This window comes from Pseudopipra pipra, chromosome 9, assembly GCF_036250125.1.
Source record: "Pseudopipra pipra isolate bDixPip1 chromosome 9, bDixPip1.hap1, whole genome shotgun sequence".
NCBI classification, from domain to species: Eukaryota; Metazoa; Chordata; class Aves; order Passeriformes; family Pipridae; genus Pseudopipra; species Pseudopipra pipra.
In genome coordinates, this window is record NC_087557.1 from 27,028,608 (window position 1) to 27,047,582 (window position 18,975).

General features: G+C 56.0%; 2 protein-coding genes across 3 annotated transcripts in view; one reads left to right on the forward strand and one right to left on the reverse strand.

Moving 5' to 3' along the window:
- The window catches only part of ZSWIM5 (zinc finger SWIM-type containing 5), a 98,657-nt gene extending 84,350 nt beyond the window's left edge, over nt 1–14,307 (forward strand). For both annotated transcript variants that reach the window (XM_064665386.1, XM_064665387.1), the window contains exons 6-14: nt 1,948–2,124; nt 4,399–4,545; nt 5,469–5,606; nt 6,088–6,348; nt 6,762–6,897; nt 8,523–8,680; nt 10,862–11,025; nt 11,328–11,409; nt 11,834–14,307. In XM_064665386.1, the coding sequence (XP_064521456.1) occupies nt 1,948–2,124; nt 4,399–4,545; nt 5,469–5,606; nt 6,088–6,348; nt 6,762–6,897; nt 8,523–8,680; nt 10,862–11,025; nt 11,328–11,409; nt 11,834–12,696 (2,126 nt within the window). In that variant the 3' untranslated portion in view covers nt 12,697–14,307. The remainder of the gene's footprint in view (nt 1–1,947; nt 2,125–4,398; nt 4,546–5,468; nt 5,607–6,087; nt 6,349–6,761; nt 6,898–8,522; nt 8,681–10,861; nt 11,026–11,327; nt 11,410–11,833) is intronic.
- A 965-nt stretch (nt 14,308–15,272) lies between these two features.
- Nucleotides 15,273–18,951, reverse strand: UROD (uroporphyrinogen decarboxylase). Its single transcript, XM_064665390.1, has 10 exons — nt 18,804–18,951; nt 17,807–17,919; nt 17,648–17,727; nt 17,385–17,447; nt 17,088–17,285; nt 16,683–16,844; nt 16,269–16,406; nt 16,024–16,124; nt 15,738–15,804; nt 15,273–15,550 (listed from the first exon to the last, which is right to left on the reverse strand). Exons 1-10 carry the CDS (start codon nt 18,824–18,826, stop codon nt 15,386–15,388), a joined length of 1,110 nt encoding a protein of 369 aa, XP_064521460.1. The 5' UTR covers nt 18,827–18,951; the 3' UTR covers nt 15,273–15,385.
- Nucleotides 18,952–18,975: the final 24 nt, after the last annotated feature.

Below are 18,975 nucleotides of genomic sequence, written 5' to 3' on the forward strand. Positions count from 1 at the left end.
GAGTTGGAGATGATGCAGAGTCCCTTTCCCAGCCCTCCAGCCTCACTTAAGGGCTGTGATTCAGGTCATAGGGAAATCATTAGCCAGGAATGTTAACGCAGTTCAAGTGCAGAGCACAGACGGAGCAATGTAGTTATGGGGTTGTTCCTTGTGACATTTTCTCAACCCCTGACAAAGCATTTGATCCCTTTAAATTTAAGCATGTTTTCTCCTTTCCTTTGCTTGAAGTAGGCATTAATTGAATGTTACTGCTCTTAGCATGCCTCTGTCTAGTGCACTAGAGTACTCTTTGGTGTATTATGTGTGGCCAGAGTAGGAAGAGGAGAGTGGGACAGCAGTGAAGGAAACTTCACTCCTCGGGGTGGGATTAGTCCCTCAGCAGTGGCTCAGGAGTGTGGCTGTCCTGCCAACCCACCCCAGCCATGGCCAGGACCACACGCCCCACTGCCCACAGTGCCTCCCTATGCTCATCCTCAGGGAGCAGCTTAATTTAAACCTGGCCTTGCTCTATGTCCTGCACCAGCCCCAGGACTCCACACTGGTGTTCCCAGCTCTCCCAAAGATTCACTCCGGCATTCAGGGCAAGTTACTGGGGCTGAGCAGGTCACTTTTTTTAGACCTGCAGGGAGTTTCCAAAGCACATGCCAGGGATGTCCCCTTCTCCCAGCGCTCCTGCCTCTCCAAGCAGGGGACTGAAAGCAGCACGGATCCTAGAGGGGTCCCAGAGTTCATGTTTGTGCATATGCAAATACTGCTGCAGATTGTTGCCAGCCTCTTTTATTACTGAAGAAGAACATCTGATTCCTGAAATCCTTCCTGGTAAAGTGAGCAGGCTTGGTTCTCAACATAGAAACACCTGTTTAATTTCTTTCCACCTTGGGGTGCCTGCAGCATTCTGGCTAATTGCTTGTTGTCATTGTTTCCGGAGCGTGTTTATCCAGCCTCCCTGGATCAGCTTTGAACAGTGCCTTTTGTTTTCCACCCTTGAATGCATCTACCTTGGCCTATCTTGTGGGTTGCAGGACCTAACATTCAGCCCCTTTGGGGCTTCCCATTTTGCAGCCATAAGGGCTGTGTTTGGCCCTTATGATCCAGTGTGGCTGAAGTGATAGCGGGATTACTCCAGACAGGTTTTTTCTTATGACAAAACCACTTGTCTGATCCATCTGGATGGAGTGAAATGCTCATCCAGCATTTGGTAGCTTCAGAAGTGCCCATGAAGTTACAGAGCAGTTCTGAAGAGGAGCACAGACATCCACTGCAGGGCAGCAGTGGGGTTTCAGACAGTGCTGTCTCCTCCCTTCCCGCCCCCTCACCCAGCCCCTGGAGGTTGCTGGAAGGTGATGGTTACCCCTGTCACCCAGGAGCATGATGACACATGCTCCTGTAGTTCCCTTCGTGGCTTCAGGTGCTGCTGATCTAAGAAGCTGTGGTTCAGTGAAGCCAGGACTTTGTGTTGGAGAGGAGGAGGAGAGCTCATGGTGTTTGCAGGGCAGTAATGCTGAGGAAGCCCAGTCCTGATCCGGGGGCAGCTGCCTGCGTGCTGTGCTTCGCAGGGGAGGGAATGCACTGCCGTGTTTCAAGGCATCAGCCTTGTATGTGACAGTGGATTGTGGTCAGAAAGCAAACAGACGGGTGGCCCCTGCCTCTTTTCTCACCTCTCTGGCCAAGTCACCTATTCTAGCAAGTTACTTAGCAACGCTGTCTAAGGAGACATTGTCTCCATCAGAGATGGGGTGGACAGGAGAGGTATCCAAAGGCAATCTGCCACAGTGCAGGAGCCAGAGCCCCGTGTCCATCTCAGAAATGGTGTGGGCCCCTGGGGTGGGACCAAATGGGGCTTTGCTCTCATTGTAAAGGCAGAGCTCTGTCCAGGGAGGTCACGTCTGGGAGGAGGAACAGGCTACCCCTGCCCCAGCAAGGCCCTGATGGTTTTTCTCTTTGCAGACTCTCTGGCCAGGCCCAGACGGACCGTGTTCACGCGGGCGATCGAGGGCTGTGACCTCCACTGGCAGGACAGCCACCTGCAGCGCATCATCAGCAGTGACTTCTACGTGTCCCCCTCCTACCAACGGGAGGGCGAGAGCCTCCTCTTCAACTCCCAGGGACAGCCACTGTGGCTGGGTGAGCATCCAAACCAGCACCCCTTACGTGGCCTCTGTGGGGAGGGCTGCTAGTGGAGAAGAGCCACCCGAGGCTGTCCGGGGTCCTTGCAAGCTTCTGCATCCTAGACTGTAATTGCTGCCCTGCCCTTAGCCTCAGGAGTGGGGCAAGCAGAGGAATTTGATGCCCAGCCACAGTTCTTAGAGCAATCCCCATGTCTTTACAGTCTGGGTTCCTCTTGGGCAGCTTGGACCAAGCTTATCATGTCTTCTTTCATCCTGACAGTGTTTAGCTGTCCCCAGTGGAAGTTCTCACTGTTTTCAGTACAGGGGGACTGGACACTTAAAGCCCCTTGAAAGTTGGCTGCTGAGCACAGCTGTATACTCAGGATGTTTTCTTCCCTGCTCTCACCTTGATACTCTTCCCTTAAAGGCAATGAGCAGGTGGTACAATTAAGCCTTGTGTGAGCTTAAGGCATGTGGGGCCAGGCAAGCCCAGTACCCTCCTGTGTTGTAGACTTTTAGCCCATGTACCTCAAGCCACAGGAGTTCTCTACTGCAAAGTCGTGACCTTGGGCAGATCTGCAGATCCACGACAGCTCCAAGTCTGGGATGAGAACAATGAGATGAAGGGCTTGAGGAGCTGTCAGCCCTGAGGCAGATCCCAAAATGGGAGACACAAGCCCCCACCTCCTCCAGGAGAGGGGATGACTCATCCCCTACAGCCCAAGAGGTGAATATATGGACATGGAACAGGTCAAAGCCCACCACTGCACTGCTGTACACTCTGGGAGCTGGGGTCTGCCACCACCCAGCCAAATGGAAAGAGAATATTTAAAGTTGTCTAGAGAGGTGGTTTCTGGAGCAGCAGACACTAAGTTGCTATTAATGCCAGGGAAGGGCCCATGTGAAGGCTGCTGGTACATCTTAGCTGGAGCAGGAGAGGATATTTCTACACTGGGAAGAGTTTTGGGCAGCTGCAGGCAGAAGGTCTCTTCCCTGTGCAGCCACAGGCAGCATTGGTGGGTTAGTGCGTCCATGGGCTCTATCTAGAAGGGATGTGATGGACACAGCTCCCCTGTCCCTAGCCTAATGTGGGTTCTGTTGAGCCCTTCAGTCCAGCTGGTTGGTGCATGTTATTTTTCTGATGTATTTGCCGTGATTTTTGGATTTTGCGCTTTTGCTTTCTTGGCACCCTTTCAGGGACTCAGTGCTGGGAGAAGAGTGTGATTTGTCAGCAATTTTCAGTGATGAATTCAGCGAGAAGCTGAATATTTCATCCATTCAGCAAATGAATAGAGGGAGCAACAAGAAGCTCTTTTACAGATGTGTTTGTTCTGACAGCCTCTTCCTCACGTATTCCTTGTGGGTGACCTTTGGGATGTGGAAACCCCATTTGTAGAGGTGGTTGTCTGCATTTCCAGAGCTTTTGGAGCTCTCCCAGGAATAGAAATTATCCCTCTACCATAACTTTATGTCTTCTGTGTTTGCCCAGATTTTTTTCTCCCCTTGGTAGGACATTTTGCAAGAAAATGGGATTTTTGCTGCTTGTTATGCAGCATGTCATGTCATCTGCTCCTGCTAATTTCTCACCCAGTCATAATCCTCTCCACAGTTGCTTGTGATTTCAGGTGAGCAATAAGCAGCAGGAGCAGATGAATTCCTAAGCAACTGTGAGTCCTGGGAGGGGGTTCCATGCAACTGTTCCTAATAATAAAACACCAGGTAGGAGAACTGCAGAAGAGATGGGGTGTCTGCAGAGCTCGCTCCATGGAGCTGTTAAGGAAGCAGTTCAGAGCATCGCCCCAAATCTGCCAGTGTCCCCAGCGCAGGGCTGGATGCCCAGCCCCACCCTGTGTGTCATCACCTGTGCCATGAGAGCAGGAGGAGGTGTTGGTCAGGACACCAAGAAGTGTTTGGGTGCACAGCAGTGAGAGAAATCACGATAAGCCGTGCGGATTTCAGGAGAAATGAGCGGCAGGGTTGCACCAGCCTGTGCTGGAGCTGTCGTGTTGCAGCAATGGCGTGTTGGAAATGCTTCCATTAGATAAGCTTTGCGGAGGTGGGGATTTAGGTATTGACGTGGCTGATGTGGGTTGAGTGTGGTAGGAGTCCCGTTAGTATTCCTGGTAGGCATCCCTTCCAGGAGCAGGGAGAAAGGGGTGAATTCAAAACAGGAAGCAGGAGTTTAGCTGGGGTGTGGGGAAGATCAGGAGAAGAAGATGCCACATCAGTGCCATCCTGTAAATGTCTGTGCTCGTCCGGCTCAGCCGTGCCCCTGTGCTTGTCCTTGCAGAACATGTCCCGACAGCCTGTGCCCGGGTGGATGCCCTGCGCTCCCACGGCTACCCCAGAGAAGCTCTCCGACTAACTGTTGCCATAATCAACACCCTGCGACTGCAGCAGCAAAGGCAGCTGGAAATATATAAGCATCAGAAGAAAGGTATGGGAGAAGTGTCTCATGAGGTCTGCCTGGGGTGTCTCAGCTGGTTGGGAAAGTCTTCTCCACTTCCAAGAGAGTTGTGCTGCCCCATTCAGAGTGGCAGAGGTTGAGGGTGGGCAGCACTGCATGGGATTACTTCACTGATTTGCTTGAGCCAGCCTGAGTTGATATGCCCATGCTAAGGATGGAGCTGCCCTCAGGCTGTCTTCAGGCTGCTGGAGTAGGGATGTTCTTGCTCCCACAGTCGCTGTGTCTGGTTGCCTGTGTCCAGTTGCCTGTGTCTGGTTGCCCAGGCAAGTGCTGCCTGCATTAAAGAGGAGCTGCCTCTGCAGAGCAGCAGTAACTGGCTGTGTGTGCTACCTCCACCTTGCATTTCCTGAGTAAATGTACCAGGAGGCAATCCCAGTGTTCCTCCTTTTGCAGGGAGCTGGAGTCAGTTACTGCAGTGCTGCTGAAGGTCAGCAACTCCTGGTCCTTGCCAGCTCAGCCAGCTTGACATCACCAAAAAATGGAGCTTTTAAGACTCTCTAGAACTCTTTATCATTTCAAGAGAGATTTCTGCTTGTATTTCCAAAACATTCAGGCTACCATTGCAAATTAGTCCATAAGCTGCAGGTCTGACTTCATAGACCCTCTCTTGGGATTCTGCAGTCCCTCATGTCCTCCTGGAACAGAGAACAAGTCGCAGCATGTTGCTGCATGCAGTCGTTTGTGTGGCCTCAGGGGCACCTTTCTGTGTGTGTGTGCCTGCTCCCTCTGTTGTCTGTGCCTAGTGGCTGCTCTGAGCTGCTCCTTGCCCTTGTGAACTACCATGCCCAGGTTGTGGGAGGTAAAAAAGGCCTGTGGTCTCAGAGACCCCTCCGGGTGCAGAACTTGTCTTTAAATTCCTTACTTTTATCGTCTTTCCGTTCTATTTTTTGCAGAGCTGCTGCAGCGAGGAGCAACAACCATCACCAACCTGGAGGGCTGGGTAGGCCACCCTCTGAACCCCATCGGCTGCCTCTTTCTCACCCTGACCGAAGCTTGTAGATTAGAAGAGGAAAACTGCCTTGAAATTTCAGGTACCAAGTGCTCCTCCTGGCTCCTTTCCCCGTGGCTGTGGCTGAGGTGGGTGCAGGTCTGGGGCTCTGGACACCTGGGCTTTGAGTCTGCCCTCAGTGCCTTGGCAGGAGCAGCCAGGGCACAGCTGCTGTGCAGAGAAGGAAGGTAGTGACCCTGAGTTTCCCCAGGGTTTGCAGCCAGAGCAGAGCAGGAGGGCAGCTCAGCAGAGCTGGGACGAGGTGTGCTGGTCCATGGGAAGGCTCTAGTGTCAGCTGTGCACCCTGTTGAACGTGTCTTGGGTCTCCTGCAGTGACAGCAGAAGGGAGGGTGAAGCCCATATCTCCCTCAGGGAGCTTTTATCCATCATCTCTGGGTGACTGAAGGTGGGCAGGAGGGGAAGTGTGGGTCTTGCATCTAAAGTTGAGAGGTTTTTCTCTGGCATGGTTCTGCTACCTAGGAAGACTCTTCTAACTGCACTGCATCTGCTCTCTCTTCTTTCAGATGCTGGGGACTCCAAACCCCCGGTGTATCAACATGTGCCCGTCGTGACCGGCAGCCAAGACAGTGGCGAGTCCTACCTGTCCCTGGCCTTAGAGGTGGCCCTGATGGGGATGGGTCAGCAGAGAGTGATGCCTGAAGGTCTCTATGCCCAGGACAAGGTGTGCCGCAATGAGGAGCAGATCATTGCTCGGCTGCAGGACCTGGAGCTGGACCCGGTGCTGGTGCAGACCCTGCGGAAGCAGTGCATCTTGCTTCTGGAAGGTGGGGACTCAGCTCATCTACCTGACTTCTGTGTCTTAGCTGGATGTTGGTAACATCTCTGGGGTGCCCTTTCCAAAGTTTACGCCTGTCTGACCCCATCCTGGCTTCTTCCTCTGTGGGTGTGGTGCAGAGCCTGTAGGATGGCTGCTCTGCCCCATCGCCTGGCAAAGCAAGGATTTGCTGGCACTCCTGGGAAAAGACCAACTCCGAAGCAATACAGAGAAGGGTGCTAAGCACCTCAGTTTCTGAGGCTTTTTGACCTGAAAGGTTCCTTTAGAGAAGGAAAGAGCAGCCCTGGATCTAACTTGAGTAACGTGCCAGGGCAGCAGATCCTGAGAGCTTTGGGGTGGTGCAAACCCCAGCCACAGATCCTGCTGTGCTAATTATGGCTGATGGGCTCTGCTTCTGCCTAGGTGGTCCCTTCAGCGGCTTGGGAGAAGTCATCCACCGTGAGAGTGTCCCCATGCACACCTTTGCCAAATACCTGTTCTCTGCCCTGCTGCCCCACGATGCAGATCTGGCATACAAGCTGGCTTTGCGGGCCATGAGGTTGGTGCATGTTTAATTCTGTCTCTGCCTCCCTTTTTGCCTCTCTCCTGGGCTCAGTGGGAAGCTGGGATGCTTTGCAACTTCAGAGCAGGGATGGAAGTGGAGACAGGCTTGGAGCTTGCCATCCTTGGGATCTTGTGCAGTGTGTAGGGCCACCTGGGCACAGCAGCAGTGCAAAAAGCTTCCTGCTCTCCCTTTGGGTGATTCCTGGTTTATAAGCCACATCTGTAATATTTGCATGGGTCCAGTAATGTCTGCTGGTCCAGCTCTCCACCTCAGCCCCTTACCCCAGCCTGGACCACCACCTGCCTGTCCCTGTGACAGGCATCCTCTGCCAGAGCAGGTCCCAGGCACTCACAGAGCTGTCATCTGCCTTCTATCTGCCAGGCCTCGGGCACCCTGCAGCCCTCCCTGCCTGCAAAAAGGGCTGTTATCCTGGCACAGATGGGTGGATGATTGGCCCTGGGCTCCAGGATGTCGCAGAGCCAGGTGGAGAACACAGTTGCACTCTGTTCTCCATTAAATCCCATCTCTGTCTCTGGGACTGGGGATACAGCTGATGCTGAGAGCTGCCCTATCTCCCTTCCTGGTGCATGACAGACTTCAGACATCAGCCTGTGTACTGCACTGTTTTGACAGAGCCTAGATGGGTCTTGAAAAAGCTTTGGAATTTCCCAAACAAGTCAATGCTTGAAGGAGTGTCAACCCTAGAGCATCCCAGTGCTCTCTCCCTCTCACATCATTAAAAGTCCTGCCCCAGAGCATTATTTCCTTGCAGCATTTCCTCAGTGAAATGGGTCATCTCTCCCCAATACAGGGGGAAAGTTTGAAATCCCCCTGTCCTGAGAAGAGCTGCTCAGGAGGACAACCAGAGCTAATAAGCAGTGGAGGGCCTCTGACTGGGCTGGAAAGGTTGGGCTTCTGCTGCCCCGTGGTTACCTCAAGCCTGCAAGTGAGGAGAGCAGAGACAGCTGGATGCTCTCCATGTTTAGGAGGGCAGTTTCCTTCCTACATGCTTCAGCTAAGCCATCAAGATAGTGACACGAGCACCAACTCAGGGGTTTAAAAGCTAACATGTATTTGTCACCACGGCTGGTGACATGAGACTACTGCTCCCCTTTCTTAGGCTTGCTTCTCCCCTGGGCTTTCCAAGCTTTTGGCTATCCCCTTAAAAGCAGGTAACCTAACCCGGCTGCGGAGGCCCTGGGGAAACGTGCCACTGCTTCTGATCATAACCAAGCGTCTTAAGAAGAACCAGATGATACAGTCAGGAGTTCTGCTGGTTGCTCTGACATGAAAGGAGTGGGAAGGGAGGAGGGATTTTACTTCTTTTCCTTTTTTTTTTTTTTTTTTTTCTGAGGTCTGTGCTTTCCTTTGCAAGTTTATAAATCACTTCACGGATCGTTCTCCTCCTTTCAAGTCGGTCTGAGATTGATCCCCGTGCCCATGTGTTGAGCACACAGCCTGGGGAGCCCTGCATGTGCACGGCAGCAGGATGCGTTCAAAGGCGTCGCTGCAGGCAGCTGCCTGCAGGCAGCCCCTGCCTCGCCCTGGCAGCAGGGGACAGGGGGTGAAGATGGGGATGGTTTGGGGTCTGATGTTTCCTTCTCCTGTTTGCCCTTCAGATTACCTGTCCTGGAGACCACAGCACCGTCCGGCGACGTGACTCACCCCCACCACCTGGTGTCGGTGGTGCCCAGCAGGTACCCGCGCTGGTTCACCCTGGGGCACCTGGAGTCGCAGCAGTGCGAGCTGGCCTCCACCATGCTCACGGCAGCCAAAGGTTGGTGTCAGGGCAGCTCTGGGGCGCAGAGCTGGTGGGATGATGCTGCACAAAAGCATTGAAGGGTTTTTCCTGGAGAAAAGAGGGAGCTCTTGCTTCTGCTCCCTCGAGCACTGGCAAAGACCGGCTGGGTGCCCCACTGGCAGCCTGCTATGGGCAAGATGTGGTGAACTGGCCTTGGAGCAGCCCAGCAGAGTCTGTGGGGTTCTTGTCTCAAAGGGCTCATGGTCCAGCAGGGCAGGATGGGAGTTTCCCAGGAGGTGCAGGCAAGCCTGCAGGGATGCCAACCACAATGCTGCGTGTCTTGGGTACTGCCCTTGGGTGATGCAGGACTGTGTCTGCCCTGCAGCACGGTCAGCTGCCAGGCTAGTGAGCCCTGCCAGGCATGTCGTGGGTTCATGCCATGGTTTAGTTTGAAGCTGCTTATCCTTTGACCTCTGCTTTGTCACTTCCTGTCGTGTGGTAATGATCCTGCACAGGCTGTTAGAGAAGACCTCCCTGTGCACCAAACCACAAGTGGCTTTTGTCAGGGCTGAAGATGGGATCAGCTGTGCTGGGTGGGACACTTTGGTCCCAGCCACAGGGGGCCCGTGAAACACCTCCTCACTGGTCCCTTAGGCCTCTTCAGTTCCTGCCAGGCACAATGATGAAGGCGAGCACAGGCTTTTCATTAAACATCCCTCTGATGAGAAACCAACCCCACAAGGATGCCTTGTGTCCCATGAGGGTCGGTGGGCCGAGCAGTTACCACTGCCTGCTGTTGTCCTGGTACTGCCAGCCTGATGAGGAAGGTTTTTCCCAATGAGACAGAAGGAAAACGAGCTGTCAGAAAGTTTCAGCCTGGTTGCCTTGGCAGCCTCTTCTCTCCTTCCAGCCTCCTCCTCTAGGCTGCTTTTCCGGGGCTGATGGTGTCTTGCCCCTGACTTGCAGTGCCCTGATGGAGAGCTGGTACCTGGCTTATCCTTTAGATTTTTTCTCCCTTCCAGTGCCTAATGGGATGAGGGGCATGGAGCCGTTGGATTGCATCTGTTTTTCCCACCGTCCCCTTCCTCAGGTGTTCCCCTGCTGCAGCGTGTCCTGATGTGATCCTGTGTCCTCACAGCCCCTCTTGCCTGCGCCCCCATGAGCCATTTTAGGGAGGCTTGGATTTTGGTGGCGGTGTGAGCGGCTGCGGTGGGCGGCAGGCGATATCTTTAGCTCTGAGTCACCCGAGATGTCTCCACGTGTCCAGGTGCAGCGCTGGGTTTTTCGCACTGCTGTGAAAAACTGCTGGTTGTCTTTGCATGAGGTTCATCTGCTCAGTCTACGACTCTGGGAGTAGAAACATGAAGCTTGAACAAAGCAGAGAGACCTGATGTGGCACGCTGGCACCTCTGCTCTGCACACACCCCGAAGGTCCCTCTCCCCACCCTGTGTGTCCCACATAGGATTTCCCAAGCTTAGATGCAGGATCATGATATTAATGTGCCTCGATGGGTTCCTCTTCCAAGATCCTGCCCTATCTCCCAGTGCCATCACGTATCCTTCTAGCACCCACGACCTCCTATGGCAGGAGACCCACAGCACCACTGGGTGTTGTGCCATGAACCCCCTTCTTTGGGGGTAGCTCAGCCTTCCTTGGTTGCAAGAGTTGCTTGCCTGATCTGGGACACGCAGGAGCAAGGTGCAGTGAGTCTGGGTGACCCCAGCCCTGCCCTGCAGAGGGAAGGGACTTACTAGGCAAGACAGTATGTGTGCAGCAAACAGCTTTTCTTCTTCTTTTTAATGTTCCTGAATGAAGACTGACCTTTCTGCAGCTGTTCAGTACTGGACATCTCCCCAAACCCCTCCTTTCCTGGGAAGAGGCAGCTGTACAGCTGTCAAACTTGAGGACAGAGTGGAACATCCAGGTGCCTGGAGATGTCTGCTTAAGCTCCAGGACATGTCTGGAATCACTCAGGGTTGTTTGTTGTCTCCATGAGAGGATGAACTTGAGTGAGGATGGATGCTGTAGGATGTGTCACCTCCTAGGGAGGATGCTCCATTTTGGACTGTTGGACTGCAGGGCCAGATCCAGCATCCTTGTGTGTCCAGAGGGGCTGGCAAGCTGAAGGGACTGTTCACATGGTGCAGGCAGGAGATGGGGCTCGAGGGCAAGGTGGAGGGAGGCTGAGCCATCTGACCGCTCTTCCCTGCACACAGGGGACATGCTGCGCCTACGCACAGTGCTGGAGGCCATCCAGAAGAACATCCACTCCTCCTCCTTGATCTTCAAGCTGGCTCAGGATGCATTCAAGATCGCCACGCCAGCTGACAGCAACTCTGACACAACGCTGCTCAATGTGGCGCTGGAACTGGGGCTCCAGGTACGGGATAGTGCTGGGGATGCTGGTGGCCCTTCTGCCCCATGTGCTGTGGCAGCAACACTGGTGGTCTTCCACCATCAGGGTGTCCTCGTGGAATGAGTAAATTGATCCCTGCATGGTCCTGAGCAGGGGAGCTCAGCCCTGGGAAGCCCCTGTGCTTGCTGTGGTTTGTGTGGAGGTGAGGCAGTACCAGGGGGAGCTGGTAGCCAGCTGGACCAGAGGAATTTTTGAGGAGCACCACCCTGTTGGGTGGCCTCACTGGAGCCCTGTGGGGCAGCCACTCACCCAAGTTTGCCTCGCAGGTGATGCGGATGACCCTGTCCACCCTCAACTGGCGGCGGCGGGAGATGGTGAGGTGGCTGGTGACATGTGCTACCGAAGTGGGTGAGTGCCTCACTGTGCTGGGGGGATTTGGCCTGCATGTGGTGGGAGTGGGGTTGGGCATGGGAATCCTAGGGTCATTTGTAGTTCTGGGTATCTTGAGTTCTCCTGGGTCTCCCATTTCTTTGTGGGTAACTGAGTGCATCTCAGAGCACCAGCTGGCAGGGCTGGGGCTGCAGCAGTGGCTGGGTTTGGGAGTGGGATGGGTCCCCTGTACATGGCCCAGGCCAGCAGTGCTTGCTGTGCCTTGCAGCATGGCAGCACAGGGCAGCCTCTGCCCATCCCTCTCTGCCCTGTCCCTGTTGGGGCAGGGGCAGCAGCTCAGCACTGCTGTGGGCTGGCTTTACCCTGTCTCCAGGTCTCAGAGGAGCCCTGTGAACTGAGCCAGGCTCCAGGGATGTGCTGTGACCACAGTGTTTTTTTGCAGGGGTGAGGGCCCTGGTGAGCATCCTGCAGAGCTGGTACTCCCTGTTCACTCCCACGGAAGCCACCAGCATCGTGGCAGCCACAGTGATGTCCCACAACACCATCCTGCGCCTGAGCCTGGACTACCCACAGCGGGAAGAGCTGGCCAGCTGCGCCCGCACCCTGGCCCTGCAGTGTGCCATGAAGGACCCCCAGAACTGCGCCCTGTCCGCCCTGACCCTCTGCGAGAAGGACCACATTGCCTTCGAGACTGCCTACCAGATCGTCATCGACGCCGCCTCCACCGGCATGACCTACACCCAGCTCTTCACCATTGCCCGCTACATGGAGCACCGGGGCTACCCGCTCCGGGCCTTCAAACTGGCCTCGTTGGCCATGACGCATCTCAACCTGGCCTACAACCAGGACACGCACCCGGCCATCAACGATGTGCTCTGGGCCTGCGCCTTGAGCCACTCTCTGGGCAAAAACGAGCTGGCGGCCATCATCCCGCTGGTGGTGAAGAGCGTGCACTGTGCCACGGTGCTCTCGGACATCCTTCGCCGCTGCACCATGACGGCCCCAGGGCTGGCCGGCATCCCTGGCCGCAGGAACTCGGGGAAGCTGATGTCCACCGACAAAGCCCCCCTGCGGCAGCTGCTGGACGCGACGATAAGCGCCTACATCAACACCACCCACTCCCGGCTCACCCACATCAGCCCGCGGCACTACGGGGAGTTCATCGAGTTCCTCAGCAAGGCCAGGGAGACCTTCCTCCTGGCGCAGGACGGGCACATACAGTTCGCCCAGTTCATTGACAATCTCAAACAAATCTACAAAGGCAAGAAAAAACTGATGCTGCTGGTGCGGGAACGGTTTGGGTGAGCCCCAGCTCCTGCCGTGTCACTGGCAGGGTCCGCCCGCAGCATGGGGACTCGGGAGAGAAGAAGGAAGGAAAGTGGAGATCACCTTCCCCCCATCGGCAGAGGCTGCTCTGTTCTGGTCTTCTGTTTCTTTTTTTTTTGTTTTCTTTCTTTCTTTTTTTTTTTTTTAAATGTTATTCTTTCTTGGATTTAACCATTTCACACACTGAGAGGATCCAGAGATTCCTTGGGCACAAACCAAAAGGCAACCACAGGGAAAAAGGATGGTTCACTCAGCCCCCTGCCCTCCCTTGCCAATACCAAAAGCTAACCTGGAAATCTAATACCTCTTTCCTGAAGGACGCGGTCGCTGGAGGGATCCGAAGGTTGCAAAGTGTAAAAAATCTTTAAAATTACGTGGGGAATTTAACAAAAAAAAAAAAAAAAAAAAGGAACAAAAAAAAAAAAAGAAAGAAAAAAAAAAGCGAGCAAAGAAACCTGCGACACTAGAACCTCATGCGTCACCAAAAGCGATGGCTTTGCAGAGCGCTTCTCCCACCCGCCCGAGACATGCAAACTCCTCTATTTGTGAAGATACTTCAATAAAAACAAGTAAAAGTAACTGTTCTCAGGGATTGCTTACTAAAAGTAACACAAAAAAAAAAAAAAGCATTTATGATACTGTAAATACTATAGTATATGTGTCAATTATTAAATTGTAAAGTTATAATTATTTATAATTCTGTCTTTTATTTGGGGGATACTTGAAATTGTTGTGGGCTGGGGCGATTATTTTTATTATTGCTATTATTATTATTATTGTTATTATTATTATAACTATTATTTAAAAAAACTACACAAAACCACAGACAAAAAGAGGAGGAGGCACGCGAACGATTCTCAGGTTCCCATGGCATTGTCAGCAGCAAGAAGGGTGTGGGGGGAGGCGAACATCTGCTCGACTCACAGCCCTGGGACAGGCGGACGGACGGATGGAAGGAGGAGCAGCAGCCCAGCGCTGGAGGACAGCGAAGGAAGGGACTCGGGGCGATGCTCGCTCGGACACACGTGGAGCTGGCGCTGGAGGACGTGAGCCCATCGCCTCGCACGCAGCGGTCTCCTGGCGGGTGCAGGGTGTGAGGTGCCTGGGTGGGCACCAGGGCCGCCTGGCTCCTGGGGAGGGAGGAGGCAGGTGCAGCCATGTCACCTCCCCGCACTGTTCTGCTTTCCAGCTCCGTGGTGCAGCCAACGCTCGGCCCTTCCCGGCTTACCCCGCACCAAGGGCAGACTCCAGCCCTGGGCCGGTGGCTCTTCGGTTTTGGTTCATTTCTTTGCCAGCGGGTTGGGAGGGCTGGGGGACCAGGGCCGGTCTGGATGGTGACTTGTAGTTAGAGAACGTGGGCTAGTTATCTGCTGTCTGGTTTGACTTTTAATTTTTTGGCAAGTGACTTGTGTCCGCACTCCGGCCAGGAAACCAATTGTACTCGGTCTCTGTCGCCACCGAAATAGCGGTCTTCAACCAGTCTGTTTCTCTCTTTTTTCCTTCCCTTTTTTTTTTTTTTTTGCGTGCGTGCGTGTATGTGTGTGTGCGACCTCTTCATCTGATGTTTAATAATAAAAGGGATGAACGTTACCCCCTGTCTCTCTCCTGCCTTTCTCTGAAGTCAGGGGGTCACCACTCTTGCTGGGCAGAGCCCCGGGGAGGAGGCAGTGTCGCCGCTCCCTGTGGTACCCAGCTCCTGTGGGGGGACGGAGCAGGGGCAAGGCGTCCTGGCTGCAGTTCCCTGACGTGCACGGTGTTAGCAGGTCCCTGCCCATGCTGAAGGCGCTACCCTATCCGTGCCAGCTACAGCAGTGTTGACACCCACGTCTCGATCCATCCTGCAGCCAGCCTGGACCGCAGTGAGTGTGCTGCAGTGTGGGATGGGGTGGCAGAGAGTCATAACTCCGGGTTCCTGGGTTGCTTTCTGCAGGGTTTGCTGAGCCCCAGGCAAGCTTGCCTCTGAGAATCAGAGGGAGATAAGGAGGTGTGCATGGGGGAGAACTCCAGGACTGGTGGGATGGTTGCAAAGAGACTCGGAGCTGGAGGAGGGTGATGGTGGTATGAGGGCCATGGTGCCTCTGCTGCCATCCCAATCAGTGTGGCAGGGTGGTAGTGGTGCTGGTTGTCCCTCAGGTGAGTACTTCTGTGTCTCCCACCCCCTTGGGGCTGCCCTGGGTTGATGTCATGTTGCCTACTGCCACCTGAGCAGGACTCTGGCACTGCTCATGCTATGAACCCCCAGCTCCCAGGCTGTGACCCTGCCAGCCTCAGGCAGCCCACCTCCCCTAGCAGAGCTGAGTGCATCCATAGAGCCAGGAGATGCCTGTTGTGCTCTGGGCTCACATCCTCTCCTGCAAGCACAGACACTGTGCAGCCTGGCAAGGAGAGGCAGCTCCCCCACTGTGCTGGCACCCCTGTTTCCCCATTCTGACCAACAGGATGGGGCTCAGGGGCTCCCCCTGTCCCCACTTGCCCCTCTAGCTGCCTGCCAGAATGGCTCATGTCCTTCAGGGCCATCCAGTTCCCTGTCCCCCCAGCCAGAGCCACACGGCTGCTGCGGAAAAGGTGCTGGTTTAATGCTGCAGCCCAGCCTGGAGCAAGCCCTGTGACAACACACTACTTGGGGTGACTGTGCCCAAACCAGAGTTCTATCCCCAAGGCCCCAGGCTCAGCTGTGCTTGTTGATGTGACGGGAATGAGCGTGCACGGCCTCTACAAAGGCACCCACGTGTTCAGGGTTCATGTCAGGGTAGAGGCCGTGGCCCAGGTTGGCGATGTAGCGTTGGGTCCCAAAAGCCTCCAGCATCTTCTTCACCAGCTCGCCAATCTTCTCCTGTAGGCACGGTGGGAAACGATATGTCAGTCCCATCCATCCCAAGGTATTTCCCACCTTCCAGTTCCCAGCCAGCCTAAGGGACTTCTGGGACACAAGCCAGCACTGCAGGTGGGGAAATTGAGCCAGGAGGCCTTTAATACAGGCTGGAACTAGCCCCGGTTGCTGAAAATGGCCAATGGCTCACCTTGGGTGCGTAGAGAGCACAAGGATCCAGGTTCCCTTGCAGGGTGACATCTTTCCCTGTCTGTGCACTGCAGCAGGGAGGAAGCTTGTGAGTTGTTGCATGTGGTACAGAGGCTGAGGGCAGACAGGTGCCTGCAGCCCCCATCGCAAGACACCCAGGACCCCTCAGTGCAGCCCTTGGTTGCTGTAGCATGGTGGCCCAACTACCCCCACCTCCGGAGCAGCCATGTCCGGGCCTGGGATGGCTCAGGGCAGAAGAGCACCTGAATGCTCTGTCAGACTCTTACCGAGCTTCCTGGGGCCGGATGGTCCAGTCGAGACCGACCACCTCGTACCCAGCATGGGCCAGGTCACGCAGCGCGTAGTGCGCGTCCTTCGCAAAGATGATCTGGGGAGGGAGGAGATGGGCAGCACCTCTGCTATGGGTCAGGCCCCTCTCCACGGGCCAAACTGGGACAAGCAGGTACCAGGGGATGCACCCCTCTCCAGAAGCCCCCAGGTGCCAGGGTCAATCCAGGCACCCCCAACTCACCATGGGAACCAGGGGCAGCGCCTCCTCCTTCAGCTTGCTCTTGACAGCCTGGGCGATGTCTCGGATGTACGGCAGGGCAAAGTCCTGAAATTGCTCTGGGCCCAGGTGCCCTGCATGGGACTCAAACAGCTGGAGCGCCTGCCAGGGACATGGAGTCATTTAGGTCAGAAAAGACCTTTAAAATCATCCAAGTCCAGTAGTTAACCCAGCACTGCCAAACCCACCACATATCCCCAGGTGCCACAACTACATCTTTCAAAAACCTCCAGGGATGGCAACTCAACTACGTTCCCATTGGGCTGGGAGAGCAACACCACAGTACCTCCTCCTCCTCCCAGAAGCTAAACCCTCTCTGCTCCCTGTCCCCAGTCCCTGCCTTCCTGCCTGGCCCTGTCCCCATGCCCCAGGACACACCTGCGCTCCAGCAGCCACCTGCCCCACCAGGTAGTCAGTGATGACATCGGCCAGCAGCCGCAGCAGCTGGTGGCTCGCCTCGGGGTGCCGGTAGAGCCAGCTCTTGGCCTTGGCCATTGTAGAGGAGCCGCCACCTTCAATCATGTAGGACATGAGTGTCCACTGTGGGCAGGAGAGAAGTGAGGAGGGTGATGGAGATGAAAGAAGACATGAGGCACCAGTCGCAGTGCTGAAGGTAGGACCTGTGAGCACCCCAGAGCCTGAGGCACAGCTGCTCCTGCATTGAATGTCCCCCACTTACACGGCCCTGTAGCACCCACATCCAGAGGTGTCATGGCTGGTGTTACCCCAGCAGGGCAAAGGAGCCCAGCAAGGAAACCCACACGGAGGAGCCACATCACTTACCGGTGCCCCTGAGAAGCCGATGAGGGGCACCCTGCCCTCCAGGCTGTGTCGTGTCAGCGTGATGGCCTGGAAGACATAACCTAGCTCTGCGGTCACGTCCACCTTCTGTCGCAGTTTCAGCAGATCCTCCACCTCCTTCAGGGGCTCTGTGAAAGTGGGTCCCTTGCCGGGGACCATGACAACCTCCATGCCCAGCGCCTGGGGACAGGGGAGAATGGAAGAAGCAGGAATGAGGCATCCCTGAACTCTGCCCTGTTCCCAGCAGCTGCTCCCCATGGCATTGGCCATGGCTCTCACCTGGGGCACCACCAAGATGTCAGAGAAGATGATGGCAGCATCCAAGGGGAATCGTCTGAGTGGCTGCAGAGGAGAAGTGGTAGTGTCAGTGAGGGGCTGGGACCGCTCCCCATGGAGGACCCGGACAAGCACATGAGGCAGTGGGGTCTCCAAGCGCTGAACAATTTACTGGCACCACCTGGGGAAGCCAGACACAGGGCTTCTCCCAATCCACATCTGGTCAGGGAGAGGGAGACACACGGACCTCGCTGAGGAATGCTCACCTGCAGCGTCAGCTCACAGCACAATTTGGGGCTCCGGCAAGTGGCAAAGAAATCCTGCGCTGCTCGGGTCTCCCGAAACTCTGCAAGGGACCAGCACAAAGGTTACCGGGTGCATGCTGAGGGCCCCTCGCTGCCCCCAACATGCCTCCACCGGCTCACCTGGCAGGTACCGCCCCGCCTGCCGCATGCACCACACCGGGGTGTGCTCCGTCTCCTCCCCGCGTGCTGCACGAAGGAACGTGTCGTTCTTCAGCTTGGGGAAGCCCTTGGGACTACGGGAGAAAGAGCAGGTACAGGCTGTCACCCACGAGGGCTTTGGGGCAGGCGATGCCATGGCCAGCGGCTCATCCCCACTCCCCAGCCGGTGACCGCAGGAAAGGGCTTGGGCCCAGCTGTGACAAACGTGATAAATTGTCCCCACCACAGTCCAGGGCCTTTCCCTGCTGGGGGCTGCGGGGCCCTCCCCAGGGAGAGGCGATGCCCGGCGCAGGGCCCGTGAGATTAACTTATCGGGGCCACCAGTTGCTCCCGCCTGGAGAGGTTTGGGACGAGCGGGGCGCGGGGGCGGGCAGTCCTGCTACCGGCGGCCCCGGCCCCTATCTGTGCCGGGCCACGCGTCCCCAGCCTCCCCGCCGCGGTGTCACCACCGAGGGGCTGCTGGAGCCCGACCGGCCCCGGGGAGGGGAACCCCGAGAACCGCGGGGCCCATGGGGACAAAGTCCCCAAAACCTCCACCGTGGGACCAGCAACTTCGTTACCACAGCAGTGCCCCTGCTGATCCCTCCTAGCGCAGAACCAGTACTCGCAGAGCCTCCCCAGTGCAGAATCGACCCCCACAGCGCCTCACCAGTGACCTCAGTGCCGGACCCTGGTGCCAGCACCACAACCCCAGGGCCACCGCAGTGCCTCTCCAGTGGCCCCAGTACAGGACCCCGCCACCAAAGCACCATCACCAGGGCCCCCACAGTGCCAGATCGCCATTCCCGGAGTCACACGAGTATCCCCAGTGCAGGACCCCAGCGCCAAAGCACCATCCCCAGGGCCAGATCGCCGTTCCCAGAGACACACCAGCGTCCCCCGTGCAGACCCCGGTGCGTGTCCCCCGTCCCCCTCACACTAGGAGGAGACGCAGGCCTGCTCGGCCCCAGTTACTCACAGCAGCCGCTCGCCACCCTCCATCTCCTGTGCCGTTCCTCAGCCTCCCCGTTGCCTCCCGACGGGGCACGGTCCGCCCGGTCCCGCCCCCGGCCCGCCCCGCCGGCGCCGCCATCTTGCCGTAGTCCTGCCTCTCCGTCCGCCGCCATCTTGCCCCGCCCCCCTCCGTACAC

What these genes read in the sequence shown, in the direction of transcription:
- UROD (XM_064665390.1), bottom strand. Translation starts at nt 18,826, where the DNA reads ATGGAGGGTGGCGAGCGGCTGCT. An exon ending in GCTGTGAGCTGACGCTGCAG is followed by an intron (nt 17,448 to 17,647) that starts GTGAGCATTCCT and finishes TCTCCTCTGCAG; the next exon opens with CCACTCAGACGATTCCCCTT. An exon ending in CGCTGCCCCTGGTTCCCATG is followed by an intron (nt 16,125 to 16,268) that starts GTGAGTTGGGGG and finishes CTCCCTCCCCAG; the next exon opens with ATCATCTTTGCGAAGGACGC.